Here is a 17,764-nt window from a genome sequence, read left to right as displayed (position 1 = left end):
TTTTTAAACACAGCTATAATAACTGCACTAACCACATCCTCTGGCAACAAATTCCAGAGTTTAATTGTGCGTTGAGTAAACTTTTATCCACTTTCATGCAAACGCCGTATGTGCCAACGTTCACATCTATTGATTGTTAAAATATTGCAAGTGGAAAGACAGCCTGAAATCTTTCCTGTTCTTGCAGAAGTCTGGGGTTCAAAGGGGTGAATAACTACCCTGCTCTTTTGGGCTTTCTATGATTTGCGACAATAATGGAAGACCTCTAAAAACCTAAGTGATTTCTGTCGTTCTTGGAAGAACTTTGCCATTAAGTTCTGCTTCCTTACTGTCTGTGAGCAGACACTAGAGTTCAGTGCAGTGCAATTTGATCTCAGTCTCTGCTCTGCTGATGTGGCAGCCAAGACAACATCTGTATTTTCAGATAATGTACTGGAAAACTTATTCCACAGCTGGCTCGTTGGTCTAGGGGTATGATTCTCGCTTAGGGTGCGAGAGGTCCCGGGTTCAAATCCCGGACGAGCCCTCTTTTTTTTGACTATCTTTGTATTTCTGTGAAGCTTTTCTTCTGGCACTTACAGTGTTAGCAAGTCTGCGCCCTCTGAATATTTAATCAGTCTGCACTTGTGAGTGGTTTACACCTGCCATTGGTCACCTTTCACAAATACTTAGTCCCCACAATCAGCTCCCCACCCCTTCCTTCTGCAGCTCATGGGTGTAACATGTATAGGCAACATATGAATGCTTGCTTGGAAGTTCATTTTAATCAAGCCCGGTGGTGCCCAATACATTTGGAACTACATCTGCATCTTTCTACCACAGTTTTTGGTCTCTGATTACATTTCTAAGTATTTTGTGCTCTTCCAGTGAGAGATCAAAATCTGACAAGTCCTCTGTTTTTGGTCTTTTCCTTATGAAGTTACCTCTATGCTGAAAGACAGCAAGGAGGAAAAGTGATGTAACTGCTTCGAGAGAAAGAGGGGATCTGGTAAATACTACTGAGAAGCACCACAATGTATTTGGAGATTGCAGACACAGAGAGTGAATTTGACACTGTTGGTGTTTCATTCATTTGTTTGCCTTTTCATTAGGCTGATAACTTTTTTATTGTATAGCTAGAGCTTATGTCCTTCAATATGTGGGTGTAGCCTAGTGATCTGAGCAGTAGGCTAAAAGCCAGGGTTTAAACCCTTACGCTTTTTGTGACCTTGGGGAAAGCAACTGCACACTTCATCCCCCCTTACAGGTATAGTATGTTGCGCTCGGTGGTGGACTCTTGTCCTGTGGCAGTGGAGATGCACCTCCTGGTAAACTCCCCCCAGGGGGTGGAGCACGGAAGGAGACAGAGGCTAGGAAGAGCTTCACCACTGGAAGCCCGAGGTCCCCCCCGGGAGGAGCCCGTAGGGACCCGGGCCGCTTGGACTTAGGTGGGCCTCTCCTGGGAGAGTGGAAGTCCGGCGCGCCTACAGACAGAAGGGGAGCATGATCAGGTTCGAGACTGGAGATCAGGTGGAACAAGGAGGACCAGAAGAGTGTAGGTGATAACAAGGCTAGGAACAGAGCCAGAATCTAGAGACGAGGTCAAGCAGGCAGAGGTCAGAGTCCAGGAGTCGATCCGAGAAATGGTCAACAAAGCAGAGTTCAGGTACCGGAGGTCAGACGAGGTCACAGGCAAGCCGAAGTCAGGAGGCAGGCAGCAGACGAGTCGAGTAGCAGGCTGGTGGCAGGCAGGTCGAGGAGTGGACTGGAGTCAGGAGGCAGGCAGGCAAGTCGAGTAACGGACCAGGTTCAGAAGGGGCAGGCAGGCAAGTAGACAGGTCAAGTAGCAAACCGAGGTCAGTACCAGAGAGACAGTCTGGAGGTACTACCTGGGGAGATGAACAGACGAACAGGAACAGGAGGATGCTGGAACTAGGAAGCAGGAACAAAGCAGGAACAGAACTGGAACAGAAGGATCCTGGAACGAGACTTGGAACAAGACAGGAGCAAGTACAAGCGCGGAGACAATCTAGCATACGCCGACCCGATTGGCAAGGAAGTGCAGGCAGGGACTTCCTTATAACAGAGAATCAATCAGGGTGCGCCGCGGCGCTAAGACCCACCCTTGGCCCTACAAGAGGCCGGGCGGTCCGCGCGTGTGCATAGGGGCATGGCCAACAGTGCCGAAGACGCTGAACTCCGGTGTGAGGCCTGGTGCGCAGTAGAAGGCCCAGTGACCGCTGCCGCGGGACGCCGGGCCTGGAAGTGCTAGCAGCTGCTGCTAGGGAGGCCGACCCGGGACCTGCCGTGGAACCATGAAGGTGAGCAGGCCCGAGCGCGGACGGGGCGCGTAACATAGTAGATATCTAAAGCTCTCTTTTCCTATAGATGAACTGATGATTACATAAATCATGGGGAAATGACATCGTCTGCGTACTGGGGGGAGAGAAGCCCGGAAGGTTGTGTGCATTTATTGTGTTGGATATGTATATATTGCTTGTGTGTTGAAATTCATTTGTAATCTTGTATTCTGGATCCTTATTGATATTAATACAAGTAGATGTCTTAAAAACAAAACAAAACAAAACTGTAGTTTTACTAACTTCCTGTCAATCTCAATAGACAGATTAGCTTTAATCTGTTCCCAAAATTTGAGTGGTGAGATCAGTTTCGCATATCGTAGTTCTTCTAGGGCCTCAAACCAATAAAAGCAATATATCACATGTAGGATTGAGTTTTAGTGGTGGCTGATCTCATCTCTCTAAAGACCTATTAATGCTGCTCTTTCTTCTCATGACCCACTCGTTCCCTGTTGTCTAACACTTGAAACATTCATTTTCTAGACTTCTAACATTTTACAGAAATAATTTCTCAAAATCAGTAAAATCCCTCTCGATGGGTCCGATGTAATAGGTGTGCTGAAGTTGCCACGGGTTTGTGCGCGGCTGTACGCGCAAAGCTCTAGTCTGGTATGTAATGATTTTTAGGCGTGGGCGGTAAGAGAGCATCCATATGTGCTTATTGATCCACGGATTTTTTTTTTCCTGCATGAGTGCATGCTAATGACATGCAAAGGAGGCGATTATCTATTCACGGGCAATGCAGGGAGCCACGCTAGAAGGCAGAAATGCTAGTGCAGGTTTTTTTAATGTCACGGTCAGAGTGACAGCGGGAGGGAGCCATTTTATTCCATTGCTTGCATTGGTGTGGTCGTGTGTCTGCGCAGCTCTGGTGATATTAGTATGGAGATTTCTGGCTTGTGTCCAGCTGATCCTGATGCTGTGGTATATCCTGCGGCTTCGCCAAAGGATGGCCGCAGCAGAAGGTTTGACAGGTAACAGTGGTTGTGGCATGCAGTGTGAATTATCACCCATTAATATATTTGCCATGTTTTCTGCAGCCCACAGTTATTAAAAATATATGCATTCCTATTCCATGGTCATAAATTCGGTAAAAAGGGAGACCCAGTCGCTCGCCACATCTGCTTTTGTGCGCGGATTATAGGCGCGGATGCAGACACTTATTACATAGCGCCTTATCTATGCGCGTTTCTTCACGACTGCGCAGATTTGTGCATGCAAATCATTTGCATAATATATATATATATATTTTTTATATCTCGCAGAGGCGCCAGCTTCAGCCGCACATGGTGATCAAAACCCGTGGTCCCAACTAGAACCTGTTTCGCCGCGGGTCTTATTACATGGGTCCCAAAGAAACCAGGGGAGGATCAATTTTGAAGATGGACAGACCCTGGCTTCCAACCCCAGCATAGCCTTGGGCTGGAAAATCCTCACCAGCTTTGGTATTAGCTTCTGCCCTGGCCCCTCTCCCCCACCCAATGTGACTAACGACTGGGCCCAGCCAGTGCTAAGTGCCCCATAGCTCTGCCTCAGAAATATCACTCAGCTTCGCCAAGGGGACCCCAAGCAATTGCTCTACCTGCCCCCCACCCCCCTCCTAAAACTGGCCACCTTCCTCACCTCCCGTAACTCCCTTCAAAACCTGTTCAAGTTATTTCTCCCCCCAACCTGGAACATTTTGACTTCAATTTCCTTGTAAACTTACAGGAAGCAAAGTGTGTCCCCAATGGTGGCCTGAAGGGGAAGTCTAGTGGTGAAACATCTGGAGGAGCGATCAGACAGCTGGCTCCTTGGGCCAGGGCGTGAACCTCACTATGGGTGGAAGAAGTTCTAGGTTCAAAGGCCGGATCAGGCCAACCTTCCCAACAAGTTCGGTTCTGACTGCTGCTAGTCTAACTCTCAGCCCTTGGGAGCCGCATTGATACTCCTTCCTGAATTCAGCACTTCACCTCCGTGCCCTTTCACCACAACGTTGCTTTTTGCAGGAGGTGTAAGGGGGGGGGGGGGGGGCGGCGGCGGTTCCTCCTCTCCTGAACTGAAGCAGCAGGAGGCAGGGGTCAGCACCGCCGGTGTCCTAGCTCCTCTCCCTGCTATGCCGGTCAAGGGCTGTAACTCAGGATGAGCAGCAGGGACCGGGCTAAGGTCAGATACTTCCGCTCAGACCCTAACACGGGGCCTGGGGATTAAGGACAAATTGTTAAATTGAGCTGCTTATGACAAAGTCTGTCGATGGGAGGGATCCATCCAAAGAATATCTTCACCTGCTCTTTCTTATCCCTTCAGAGGCTCGCAGCCCTGGCACGCCACTCAGCTCAAGAGGCGCAAAGTAATAAAACAAGTAAGGAAGGAGAGAGAGAGAGAGAAGCAGGACCATTCATCGTGCCGCTGTGCAGCATTGTCCGGCCTGCTCACGCGGCCGCTGGACTCTGGCTCTGACCCTTGCCCGCGTGCATGCGTGATTCTGCCTCCGCCTGTGCCTGTCATGTGGCTGTGACGATGTGGAGCTGTCTGGGATTCTCCGCATCTGCCTGAGCGTCTCTGACTGTGCGGAGCTGTCTCTGTCTGCCCATTTATCTGCCGCAGGTCTGACTGGCCAGGCTGGGGGAGGGGAGGGGGGGGTGTTTCCTACTCGCTCCCCACTGCAAAGAGACAGAGGTCTCCTCCCTCGGCAGCATCACTCTCTGCGTCTGCCTTTCTGTACAGCAGCTGCACTCCTCCTTCGGTTGGCTCCCTCTCTTCTGTCCGTCCCTCCCCCGCCTCCCTCTTCTTCCCCATCCCTCCCTCTCTCGGCAGTCCTGTATTGTTAGCAGTCATGGAAGAGACGGAGAGACAGACAGCCGCCAGAATCCAGCAACTAGCAGGTCAGTCAGGCCGTTCACTGTCTCCCTGCATCTCTGCCTGTCCGTCCTTGTATTGTCTTTATTTGGCTGTCTTTGCCTCCTTCCCCTTCTGTCTCTGTCACACACTCTTGCCTGGCTCCCGCTCTTCCTGTATCTGTCTGGCTGTCTGACTCTCTGTATGTGTCAGTCTCTTTTACCCCCTGCCCCTCCCCCCCGTCGATCTGCATGTCCTGGTTTCTCCTGCTGTCTGGCGCTCTCTCCCCCCCTCTCCTCTGCCCGGATGTCTTCCTGGCTCCCTGTCCATCGCCCCCTTTTCTCTCTGTCTTGTTTTCTCTCCCTTGTCTTTGGTTTTTTTTTTTTTTTTTCCTTTTCAGGACTGTAAAAGCCGAGCACCTGTGAATTTTATTCAGCAGGAGGGCAATTTTCAAAGCGCATTGTCGTGCCTAGATTGCCCTGTTTGCCCGCCGCAGCTCGGCTACAAGTCCCTACGGGCTTCCCCAGCGCCCCAGACTGTGAGGAGGCGTTCCTGGGGCCATGTATAGGTCCGGGGGGGGGGGGGGGGGGGGTGGGGGGATAGCACGCGCACACCACACTTTCAGTCTGCTGCTCTTGGCTGCCTGCACCAAATAGCAGGTGCAAAGCATGTGGCCGCTTTTAGGCCAGGTAGTTATGAGTTGAGAATTAGCATATTAAGTGTGCAGGCTAGAAGTAGTCGCATCCTTTGTGCCTAGGTGGGAACCCCCCCCCCCCTCCCCCACCCGAAAGCCTTTTTTTTTTTTTCCCCTCTTCCCTGCTCAGGTTCTCCACGGGAACAGTGCCAAGGATATCATTTTTTTTTTCCTTTCTGGGCAGTGACCTCACGGTGACCTCGTGCTGCAGCCAGTGAAATCCCCGGCCTGAGAGACCAGGGAAGAGAAGTGTATTTGGGATAAGGACAGGAGGAAGGGGGTGGGAGGCATCCGGTTCTGCTCATCATTTTGTAATTTAGAGAGAACAGAGGGTCCCCAGCCCCCCCGGGTCTGCGTAGGGGGCTCAGCGGTGACTGTGGTGGGGCCGAGTGTGCGGACGGCCGGGAATGGCCAACTTCAGTCCTCATGATCCACAAGCAGGCCTGGTTCTCAGGATAGCCACAATCATTATGCATGAGCTAGATTTGCATGCGCTGTGCCTCCACTGTCTGCAGATATGTCATGCATATTCATTGTGGATAGCATGCCTGCTTGTGGCTCTTGAGGACTGGAGTTGGCCACCCCTGCCCTGGCGCTGATGGTGCAGAGTATGTGTATGGATGCCTTGGAGAATGGTATGTGGGTGAGAGAGAAACCCTCTGCCCCTGAGGTGTGGCAGACACGCTGCACCCAGCCTCTCGGACTGGGAATGGTATGTTAGTGGGCGAATCTCTCTGCCTCTGAGATCACCTTTCCCCTTTTGTTGCAAAAGAAGGCACGAATCAACATCCTAAACCTCCTTAATCTATTACAGGACACCAGCAATCCCGGGGGGGGGGGGGGGGGGGAAATGAAGGCTAGTGGGCACTGTTTAGGGCACCCCCTTCTGCACTGATTCACATGCGCCAATAATACTCAGCAGTATCCTAAGTGTGATTGGAGTCTTAAAAAGTGAAGTGGCAAGTCTCTGCAGCAGTCGTAGCCTGGCAGATTCAGAGCAGCTAAAGCTTCCAGTCAGCACCTGGAGAATGCAGCATATTGCGCTTATTTTAATCCCTCCGTCGAAAACGTGGCAGCTCTTTCTTCCCGTCTCCACTGGAGGTGATCTTCGGACACGATCGCATGTGTACTAGCAGCCTGGTCGGATATATACAGCTTGCGCTTGACCCAGCTATCCAAGTTGATATGGATTTTTTTTCCCCCTCCAGCCTGTCCAACACCTGCCCTGACAGCTGAGGCATGAGCTGTGAAATTCCTGCAGTTATCTTGTCTCATTACCTACATCTGCCAATGCTGCTGTTCACTGGTGATGGTCGCTGGGGTCTGCATGCCCTGTTAATAAGCTGGCGAGGGCTGTGGCGATTATTCTTACAGCACAGCATTCTCCCCCAGCCCTCGCACTCCTCATCGCTTATGGTTTAAGCTTATGCAATCTATCTTAGCCTCACTATAAACCACGGAACAATGTGCACATCACATTATCATATTCCAAACTTTATTTCCACACTCCTACTCTTAATTAAACATTGTATTGTGTTTCATACCTTCACAGTGTTGAAAAACACGGAAGAGTTCTGATTTCTTTTGTGATCGCTGGCTCCCAAAAACTGTATTGAACTTTAAATATATATTTCAAAACTAGTGAAACCCATTGCAAATTCAATGCAGGAGGCACCCTCCGGCCCCGCACCTGTGCTCTCCAGAACCGCGGGCGCTTTGCGCGCAGGCTGTACGAGAGTGTTTGCTGCAACGCCGAGAGGGTCTCCTAGCAGTCCTCGGTGAAACAGTGGCCACAGGTACAACCAGTCCCCCAAGTGTATTGTATGTATTGAAGAGAGATCACACAGCAACTGTTCACTATGAGTTCTACAAACTTCCAAACACTCGTGCATACATGGGAAGGCCAACATTTAATAAATACTGAAAGCACATTCATGGCCATTCAATTCCATTTAATTTATAAAACTGCCTTGCCCTTATTTAAAGTGATGACATGTACAAACCGAGACGCACCAATTACATAAAGTTAAGCTATATAAAGTACACAAAGGGCGTAATAAGAAAACATGAAAAATACAGCAAAAACAGTAAAAAACCCAACAGCAAAAAACAAAACAATATAATGCCCAAATCAAATAATAGTAAAAATACACTAACACAGTAAATGATGGCAGAAAAAGCCAAATTAGCCCATCTGGTCTGTCCAGCAAGGTATTTTAAGGCTTTAACTGCTGCTTTGTGCAGGTCACCTCCATGCCTTCTGTTTAGGATTGTAATGCCTCTCTGTGCATGTTACCCCAGTGCTTATTTACCATTCTAGGGATCCTTTGTGTTTATCCCATGCCTTTTTGAATTCCAGGACTGTTTTTTTCTCCATCACCTCTGGAATGCCCTTCCAGCAGACAACTATCACCCTTTCCATGAAACATGATTCTCTCCTGAGCCTATCCCCTTGAAGCTTTGTATCATGCCTCCTAGATCCAGAACTCGCTTTCCTTTAGGAATGTAAAAGTGTGTATCATAGACATTTTTTAGACCTCATATGACTTGTGCTGCAGACCCCACACCATTTTAGTAGCCTTTCTTTGGACGGCCTCTAGACTCTATCCATTTTATACCAAGCGAAGTAAAATTCCAGGTACACAAGCAAACATCAAACAAAAACTACAAGCAGAATAGTTGACCAAACCCAAAGACTTCAACGAAGCTTCTGCAGCAGGCTGGAGGCGAAAATCTTCAAAGACCTTCAGACTTCACTGGAGAGACCAACAGCACTCAACATCCAAGATCGAGGAGCTCTTGGTCTGGCAGATTGGATGGACCTTTTGAGGGGGGGGGAGGGGCGGTGTGGTGGTGGTTTATGTGCTGCACACAGGGTCGTCATTAGGTGGCGCTGTGGGGAATGAGCCTGGAAGGATTTATCAGTAAAAGTTCCTGTTTTACTAACCCGGCCCCAGCCTCTTCCGTGAGTGAATGAGCCAAAAGGCTCCGGACGCTAGCCACCTTTTTCCAAGCTCAGTTTCTACCTCCCTGTGAACTTTACAGCCCCAGTCCACTCTGCCTTCCCCAACTGACAAAACGATGGGCAGAACCCAAAAGCCTCCCAGTCCCCCGCGCTCCCGGCTTGTCCTTATCCCACACATCAGTCTCTTCCTTCTCTTTTCTGCCCTGCTCTCTCCGTCCTGCAGAACGAGGTCGCGGTGAGCTCCTGGCCCGCGCACTCGTGTCGGTGGTTTTCTGAAGCAAGCAACCAGCCACCCCGTTTCCGGGTACCACGGGCTCTCCGAACCTCGAGTGCATTTTAGTTCCCGCGCGCGGGCTTTCTTTACCCCGCCGCGTGCCTGCGCTCAGCTCTTTTAGTCTGGGTTTGAGCGGCCCGGGCCGCGCGTGCCCACCTTGCAGGTCAAATTTTTTTTTTTGTTTAAATCGCTTCCGTTCTGTTTCTGCCGGTTCAGGATGCGGCACACTGACCTGCTCTAGCTGCTGTTTCACCTCTTTCTCCCAGGATTAGGCCGAGTTTTTTCCTGGCTTGTGGGTCCGTGTTCCGAATTCGTGGAGGGTCTCTCTGTGCTCCGCGTGTGTGGCCGAGGTGAGGGGCTCTGCTGGGGCGTGGGTTCGGTGTATGGGGCTCCTAACGGCCCAGCTTGGTTTTCTGGTCCAGTCTGCACCTTCCCACTTTTCAGTTTCGGCTTATATACCACCGCCTTCTTTCCTCACAAAAGGGAACCCAGTGGGGTTTTTTAAATTTAGAAACAGGGTACATCAGTAAAACGCAACATCAAATGATGCTGTATAATGTATAAATAACAGCAGCAAAATGCATTAAATCGGAAATAGAATCCGTAAATACTACAGATCACAACCCCTGCTCTCACTGGAGGAGCAAAAGGCAGTACGGTGTCTAGAAGATAACGCTCCCTCCCGAATAGACGCCACCCCATAATATGTAGGATGTATCTAAGTTGTAATATTTTCAATACTCTCTTTGTATTATTTGCAATACTCTCTTTGTATAGGTAGGCTTTTTTTTGCTATTTGAGTCCTGCCAGTTAGTGCTATTATAGTATGGCAGGTGAGCTCACAAAGTGCTTGCCAGTGGAAGGAGTTAGTGCTTGTTTTTCCTGAGGTAACCCCAGTTTTTACTATTCTTTTTTTTTTTTTTTGTATAGGGAGTCATAAGGCTAGTTCTGCTCTGCACTCATTATTGTGGTGGTGGTGGGAAGGGCGGTTTCTGTGGATGCGGAGTGTCTGCCGAACTGGAGGTGCAAGGTTTCTCTTGAGGTTCTCTCCTCACCCTCTGTCTTTCTCTGCCCGCTGTCTGACTCTGTCTCATGCTCACTCTACCCCTTCTTCCTTTCTCTTCTTAGCCTCTCACACTCTTTGTGTGTGTCTCTCTCTCTTTCCCTGTCCTTCTCTGCCCTGATCCTCTCTCCCTCTCTCTCTCTTGCTCGTAGAGTGCTCTGCACAGGCCCAGGATGTGCACTCAGGGAATGAGTTGATGGAGGGAGTTGATGCTGAAGGCCTGCAGTCCCTGCAGCACACAGCCTCTGGATACACAGCACAGAACAGGGATGGTCAGTCTCTGCTACCCCTTCCATCCACTAAGAGAGACCAGAGCAAGTGACTCCGAGGAGGGTCCTCTGACTGAGAGGACTAGAGCCAAAAGCTCTCCTGAAGGGCTTCCATCTCAGAAATGAGGAGTTTGGGTTTTTTTTACTCATGGGGGAGGACAGAGAAAGGGGCTTGAGAAGAAAACAGTGAGGGACAGCGAGAAGCACATGCACACAGAGAGGAAATAGGGAGAAAACCCAAGACAGAGTAGGAGATGAATAAAAGGGTGAGAGAGAAGAGAGGCAAGCAAGAGAGGAGAGGAAATGAAGGAAAGTGAAAAGAATTGCAGTTAGCAGTAATGGGGGTGGAGAGACAGGCAGTGGTAGTTGGATGCATCCTGTGTTTTATCCATTCGCATTCAGTATGGAAACCTCCTTCCCTGTACGTACCTGGATCAGTCCAGACAGTGGGTTATGTCCCCAATCCAGCAGATGGAGTCAGCACGGTGATAGGGAGCTGAGGCTCTGTGGTTGGGGCCCACTCCTTAGTAGATCCCAGCATTTCTAATGCCAATCCTGTTTGCCCGACAGGGCCTCCAAGCTGTCGGCAGCGCTCACCTCCCATTTTTGGACCCAACACTACCAGCAGCTTGGAAACCACTGGCTTCTGTGGCTTACAAAAATCTCTGAGAAACATCTGACTTCGTTATTCTGAATGGGATTGCAATCTCTGATATTTGCATACCAGCTGTATCTTGATGAAATATAAGTTGCAGCAAGCACGGCACTTACTTTAAAACATGCATCTTGCCTTCCATACGTTTTAAAGCATGTAGTAGGGCGTGTGTAGATTTTTAAAACATTTCTTTCTTTTTTTTTTTTTTGTCATGTATGTGTTTTTTTGTTAATTTCCCTTTTGTTCAAGTGCACACTATTTTACATTAGTGCACACTGAACAAAACCATGGCCATCATTTTTTAAAAAGCCCCCTCAGGTTTTCTCCCACTCCCTGAAAGACCCTGCAGGCCCCCTACTTAACACATACTTTTAACCAGGAACCCCCTTGGGGGCAGAAGCAATCCCTATTGCCCCTGACCTGCCAGTTCCAGGTCTCATGATGGTGCCAGCCATTTGTCGTACAAAAAAGTGGCACCAGCACCATATTTTTTTGGGGAAAGCAGGAGCAACGGGGATTATTCCTATCTCCAGAGAGGGCTCCAGGTTGAAGGTATGTGTCAAAAGGGAGTCTAAGAGAGGTCCTGTAGGGGTCTGCGGGAGATGGGAGAGAGTCTGGTAGGGTAGAAGAAAGGCCGTAGGGCTTTTTAAAACTGGTAGCCGTGTTTGTTTGTTTTTTTTGTTTTGAATGACTGGTAACACGGAATGAAACAAAAAAACATTTCATTCATTTTTTTCTTCATTTCATTTTGAAAACAAAATGAAATAAGAAATCCTGTTTTGTATCAAATGACCATAGATGCCAGCTCAGTGGGTGCCCAAAGATCTCCAATACTGAGCAAATTTCTTCACTATGTGTAAGGAGAGGTAATTTGTATTGAGTTTATCTCCCCCAATTATTCTGAAACAGTAGCTTCTATACGACAGCACATCATTAACATGCAGCACACCTACTATACTCATTAATGAATATAGCATGCACATGGCGTGTTTATGCCTGGAGATATAAGACTTTATTGATGCAACGATGAGGCTCTCAACTGCCACAAGGTGGCGCCTGCACCCCATTGATCTGTAGACATGGGACAAGTCATAGCCAGATGTTCCACTTTGATGGAACAGTCATGGGTGTGTTTGTGTCCTATGTGTGGTAGGGATGTACATTCTTTTTAAACAAATAAGGAATCTAAACCAAAGATGGCCATTTTCATTTTGTTTCAGAAAATCTGAAATGAATCAATTACCAGCTCCAAAAAAACCTGAAAGTTTTCATTTTTATTCATTTTGGAAAACAGCTCATGCTGTTTGCAAATAATGCATGCTATTTTATGAAGCAAAAACAAAAAAAATACCCCTCTGAAATGAAATTCGGCCAAAAAAAGCAGGCCGATTGCGAATGTAACAAGGTAAACAGAAACTTATTGTCGTGTACACCCCTAATGTGTGGAGGTCTGATGTATCTTTGAGAACACTGATCCTTCATTTCCTTTCCTCTCATGAGGACTGCTGCTGCTTGAGCTGTGTGGAGTTCCTGGGTAACGCATGCAGTCTGTCATGCTGAGGGTGGGATCATGGCAGGGCTGCTGTGGAGAAACAGAACATAAGATGAACCATATTGAATCAGACCCAAGGTCCATCAAGCCAAGCAACTGACGGTGGATAAAGATCTTTCTCCAGGCCAATCTGCTTTACGCATTTCCCTCCCTGCTACTTTACCACAGACCCTACTACCTGATCTCCAGCTTTCTCCAAAGCTAAAGTTCTCACTGGTATACAAATTTCTGGGAACATTTTGTTTCCTCATCAACAAATAGATTTAACAAGCTGAACACAAATATGCATTTATTATGTCTGTATCACGTACCGTTTGCCAGAAAAGTGCGATATATATTAAGCATTGTTACGTGTCTATAGCTGCATAAGCCTTAATGGCAATGTTGGCACCAGAAAACAAAACTAAAAATGTTTTGCTGCAGATTTTCGTTTGTAATCACTGTCCGACGCTTTGCAGATGAGTCCAACATTAGTAACCCAACATGGAGGGGTTCCACTTGCCTTGATACCGTTTCTCCACTTTGACAATGTCTTGATGAAATCTTTCACCATGTTCGTCACTCACAGCGCCAAGGTTGTCTGGGAAGAAGTCCAAGTGGGAATGAAGAAAATGTATCTTCAATGACGTTGCATTTCATCAATTTGTATGCCTGAAGCAGATTTTCAACCTGTTCGACATAGACTGCTGCCTTATAGTTACCTAGAAAGTTAAAAACGGCATTCTTGAAGGCTGCCCACGCAACATGTTCTGTACCTTGCAGAATACCATCAAACTGGCTGTCTTTCATCACAGCTCGAATTTGTGGGCTAATGAAAACACCTTCTTTTATCTTGGCGTCACTTGATCATGGAAACATTTGCTGCAAATAATCAAAGGCTTTTACTTTGTTTGTTCATTGCCTTAACGAAGTTTTTCATCAGCCCAAGTTTGATGTGCAAAGGTGGAAGAAATATCTTACTTGGATCCACCAATGGGTCGTGCGCAACATTCTTCTACCCTGGAACCAACTTCTTGCGGAAAGGCCAGACTTTTTTGACGTTTGCTTGACTGTCCTACTCACAAAGGAAGCAACAATACTTGGTGTAACCAAGCTGCAGACCCAGTAGAATTGCAACTACCTTGAGATCACCACACAAATTCCAGTTGTACCTTGAGTACTCAATGTGGTTCAGCAGTAGCTGCATGTTCTCATACATTTCTTTCATATGAACGATATGTCTGTCAGGTATTGATGGGTAGATATTGCTATTGTGCAGCAAAACAGCCTTCAAACTTAAGATTGATGAATCAATAAACAGTCACCATTCTGTTGGGTCGTGGTCACATCCGAGAGAACAAAACAATCCATTGATATCACAGCAAAAAGTCAGACTGTCTACTTGGTTGAAATATTTTGTCAAATATTCATGAAGGCTGTGAAATACTGAAATTTTCATATCAGATGACAAAAGATTCCATCCTTGCAGCCTTGACCCAAGCAGCTCCACCTGACTCTTTGATAAAACCGAATCTCTGACTAGATCGTTCAGCTCTGACAGACATTAAATGAGGATCGCTGGATGCTGATGGCACAAAGTCAAGGTTAGCCACAGCTTCCATCTGCAATAGCTCGCCATCATCACCTACCTCCTCATCCTCGACATCAAGTGTCCACACCTCTGGCGGTTTTGGAACAGGAAGACTCATCTTGCGGCATTGGTCTCATTGCCGATGCAAGGTTAGGGTACTCAATAAACTTGCTGTTCTTTGATGAATATCCTGACATTCATCATGCAGAAGTAACAGTCAGTTGTATGATCTTTCTGTTCCTCCATATCATTGGGATGGCAAACGGCATGGATGGTCGCACACCTTTCAGTTAAGCTCGCAGACTACTGGTGCAAGATGTGCAACATATATGAGGAGCCCATGCTCTGTCATGGTCACCAATTTTGCACCCGAAGTATAACTCGTATGCCTTCTTAATGAGTGCAGTTATATTCTTTTTCTGTGCTTCCAGAGTAAACTCACCACAGATGTAACAAAACGTGTCACAACATTGGCGCGACATTTCATAAAGTATATGAAATTAAATCCACAAGCTTTAAACTCAACAGTTTTAGTGATACGATTCGCTCATTTACACAGACATTGCATAGGAGACTACTCATTGCTGCTGCTTATATAAGGCTGCGTCGTCATGGAAACAAGTTGGAATCTTGCAGCCAAACTGGGGCTTGCCCGAGCAAGTTCTGGCATGATCAGGCAGAGTTTCTTGATATATTTAAAAAAAATTAGTCTGTTACATGTTACGTTGCTTATGGCCTTCAAAATTATGACATGAATTTTAAAAATCATAAAAACTACTGTCCAGCAAGAAAATATATGTACGCGAGATTATGTTTTAAAATTTCACAATTATTGTAACACATAATTGGCCGTTTCTCAAAAACCTTACGTGATGTACAAATTTCGAAGTAATATCCGTGATCAGCATCAAAAAAATCTATTTGGAACACCAAAAGGCCTGAAGGAAACAAAAACTTTGTTTACCAGTGGGATCTTCAGTGCTTGTCCCCTGCTTTCCTGAATCCTGATACTGTATTTTTTTCACCATCCCCTTGAGTGGGAGAGAGGGGGGCTATTTATTCCCTGCATCTTTCTATGACAAATGGCTTCCATACCTTACTCCTGAGTCGACTTCCCTGCAGCCTCATGTCATGATGAACTTTCTTTCCACTTAAATGTCTCTGAAGGGTGAAATTTCAGGATCTACATAAGGAGTTGGATTATCTGAAAGTGCTTAAGTGGATTTTCAACCAGCTGATGGTAATCTGCATCCTTTCATAATACACACAAGATTACTTGGTGGCATAGACAGGAGGCATTCTGGGGAAAGACATTCCAGGGGCATGTCCTAGACGTACATGCCTAACGTTACACCCCTGTACACGCCTATATTTAGCCACCAACAACCTCATTTTCTAATTTAGTTTATGTGGCTCCCTTGTATCTGAAAATGGACTTAAAAATATACATGAGTCTCCCTGTGCTTTGCGGCCCAATTGCAAATTTAACCCTTGAAGTATAGAAACAAAAGACATTGGCAGATTGGTTCTCCCAGTCTGTCTAGGTGTGCCTGCCTGCTGAGCTGTTGCACGTCTTCCTCAATCTATGGTCTTCTTCCATCCTTCACTACTTGCCAGCCTTTGAGTCTTTCCCATCTGCTGCCAATCCCCCTCCAGTTTAAATGTTTGTCAGTGTAGGACCTGAAATGTTCATCTCTATCTTGGTTTTCCTCTTGGGCAGATACAGGTCATCACTAAAGAACAATCTATCAAGCCTCCAAGTAGATCCTCGGTCCCTAAGACAAGAGTAGGAGCAATCCAGAGAAGAGCCACAAAAGTAGTGTGGGGGAGTAGCCTAGTAGTTAGAGCAGAAGGCTATAAACCAGGATTCAAATCCCATTGTTACTCCTTGTGACCTTGGCCGAGTCACTTTACTCTTCATTGCCTCAGGTGCTAACTTAGCAGGCCGATGCAGAAAGGTGGGTCCAGTTAAATGCACAGTTTTTGAGTGCAAAATTTACTGCCAATTGCAGCAAGGACTTTCATGTGCAGAAAACGCATGTTTCCAAATGGAATTACTGTTTAGTGCTTTCGCATGGGAATTTCATGCGAATGAGGGCATTAAGCATTAAGAGACTACGTCTGGCCAGTTCGCCATTTTTAGCACTGGAAACTTGGAATTAGATTTCCAGTGCTATGAAAAAAAGAGTGAAAAAGTTAGAAAAAAAAAAAAAGAGTCAAAAACTCTCTGGGTAAGTGCCGACAGTTGCCTCCACTTTCCCAGATAATAACTGACCTATCCGGGTAAGCAGCGGCGGTGGCCGGCAGTTACCCACATAAATGCTGACTGGATAAAGTACTTATCTGGCTAAGTAGTGGCAGCCTGCGGCAGATAGTCGTATAGGTACTGATTTATGTATCTATCTTGCAGCTGCTTCCCACTGCCAGTTAGATGGATAAATCAGTATTTATCCCAGATAGCCTATCAGGGATGCCTCCACCCCCTTTGCTAATTACAATGTGCTTTTGACCTGTGCTGAACGCATGTTTTACAGTTTTTTTATGCGTTTTTAAAACTCCTGATGCATTGGCATATCAACTTACTGCATCCAGAGTTAAAAAAAAACCCCAACAAACTTGGCGTTAAAAATGTGCACTAAAAAGCAGTGCGCATAATATTAGCGCCAAGATTATTACATCGGTCTCAGCCCTCTGGGGGATAGAGAAATGCCTATTATCTGAACGTAATCCGCTTTGACCAGCAGAAGGATAAATAAACTATGCAGAATGGATGGGCTGATTGGTGGTTGTCTGCAATATAGCTAAGGCTTCCGATTTTAGGTTTTAACCGATACACAGTGATAAAATAGAGAAACCAGTGTTTCCTAGCCCTCTCCTGGAGGCACACCTAGTCAATCAGATTTTCAGGATTCCCACAATGCATATGCACGAGAGAGATTTGCACACCCTGGGTCCACAATGCATTCAAAATCTATCTCATGCATACTCACTGTGGACATCCTGAATATCTGACTGGCTAGGTGTGCCTCTGGGAGAGGGGCTGGGATAAACACTGGAAAAATCCTGTTTCTCTCCTCCCCTGCCCACCTTGCCTGGTTTAGATCCCCTGCTCTGTCTTTGAAGCTTTTCTGCACTGATGGATCCCTTCCCCGGTACAGGTTGCTCCTGGCACCCACACTGCTGTACAGCTGCACCTGACAGTGAGCCTTGGAGCTGAGTGTTAGAGGACAGAATGAGGAAGGGGGAAGGGTACATGAGAGAGCTGTGCGGATGGGATGCTGAGATATACTGTATATCCACGCGCAAACAATTGCGGTTGCCGTGTTAGTCCATTTGGAATTAAGGGTCAACAAGCATGTTGTAGGTGATAGCTCTTTATTGGACTGACTTTATACATTTGTGACTTGCTTCCGAGAGTAATGCTCTCTTCATCAGATCAGTGAAGAAACTGTGCTATGCTGGTGAGGAGACAACTCTCCAGAGCGAGTCACAGATGTATTAAATTACTTTTTATTGGACTATTACCTACAATTTTATATATCTACATAGAATTCTAAAATAATGAA

General features: G+C 46.9%; 1 protein-coding gene and 1 non-coding gene across 7 annotated transcripts in view; both read left to right on the top strand.

Annotated features, from left to right (window-relative positions):
• Window positions 1-454: 454 nt before the first annotated feature.
• On the top strand, window positions 455-526 carry TRNAP-AGG. Its single transcript has one exon. It is a non-coding gene; the product is annotated as a tRNA-Pro (tRNA).
• Window positions 527-4,902: 4,376 nt separating this feature from the next.
• Window positions 4,903-17,764, top strand: part of CCDC136 (coiled-coil domain containing 136) — a 98,869-nt gene continuing 86,007 nt past the window's right edge. For 5 of the 6 annotated variants that reach the window (XM_029615650.1, XM_029615654.1, XM_029615651.1 and 2 more), the window contains exons 1-2: window positions 4,903-5,203; window positions 10,305-10,424. In XM_029615650.1, coding sequence (XP_029471510.1) covers window positions 5,155-5,203; window positions 10,305-10,424 — 169 coding nt within the window. In that variant the 5' untranslated portion in view covers window positions 4,903-5,154. The remainder of the gene's footprint in view (window positions 5,204-10,304; window positions 10,425-17,764) is intronic. The other variant, XM_029615656.1, reaches the window with a different exon arrangement.

This window comes from Rhinatrema bivittatum, chromosome 9 (assembly GCF_901001135.1).
Source record: "Rhinatrema bivittatum chromosome 9, aRhiBiv1.1, whole genome shotgun sequence".
NCBI lineage: Eukaryota > Metazoa > Chordata > Amphibia > Gymnophiona > Rhinatrematidae > Rhinatrema > Rhinatrema bivittatum.
This window is presented reverse-complemented; position numbering and strand designations above follow the sequence as displayed.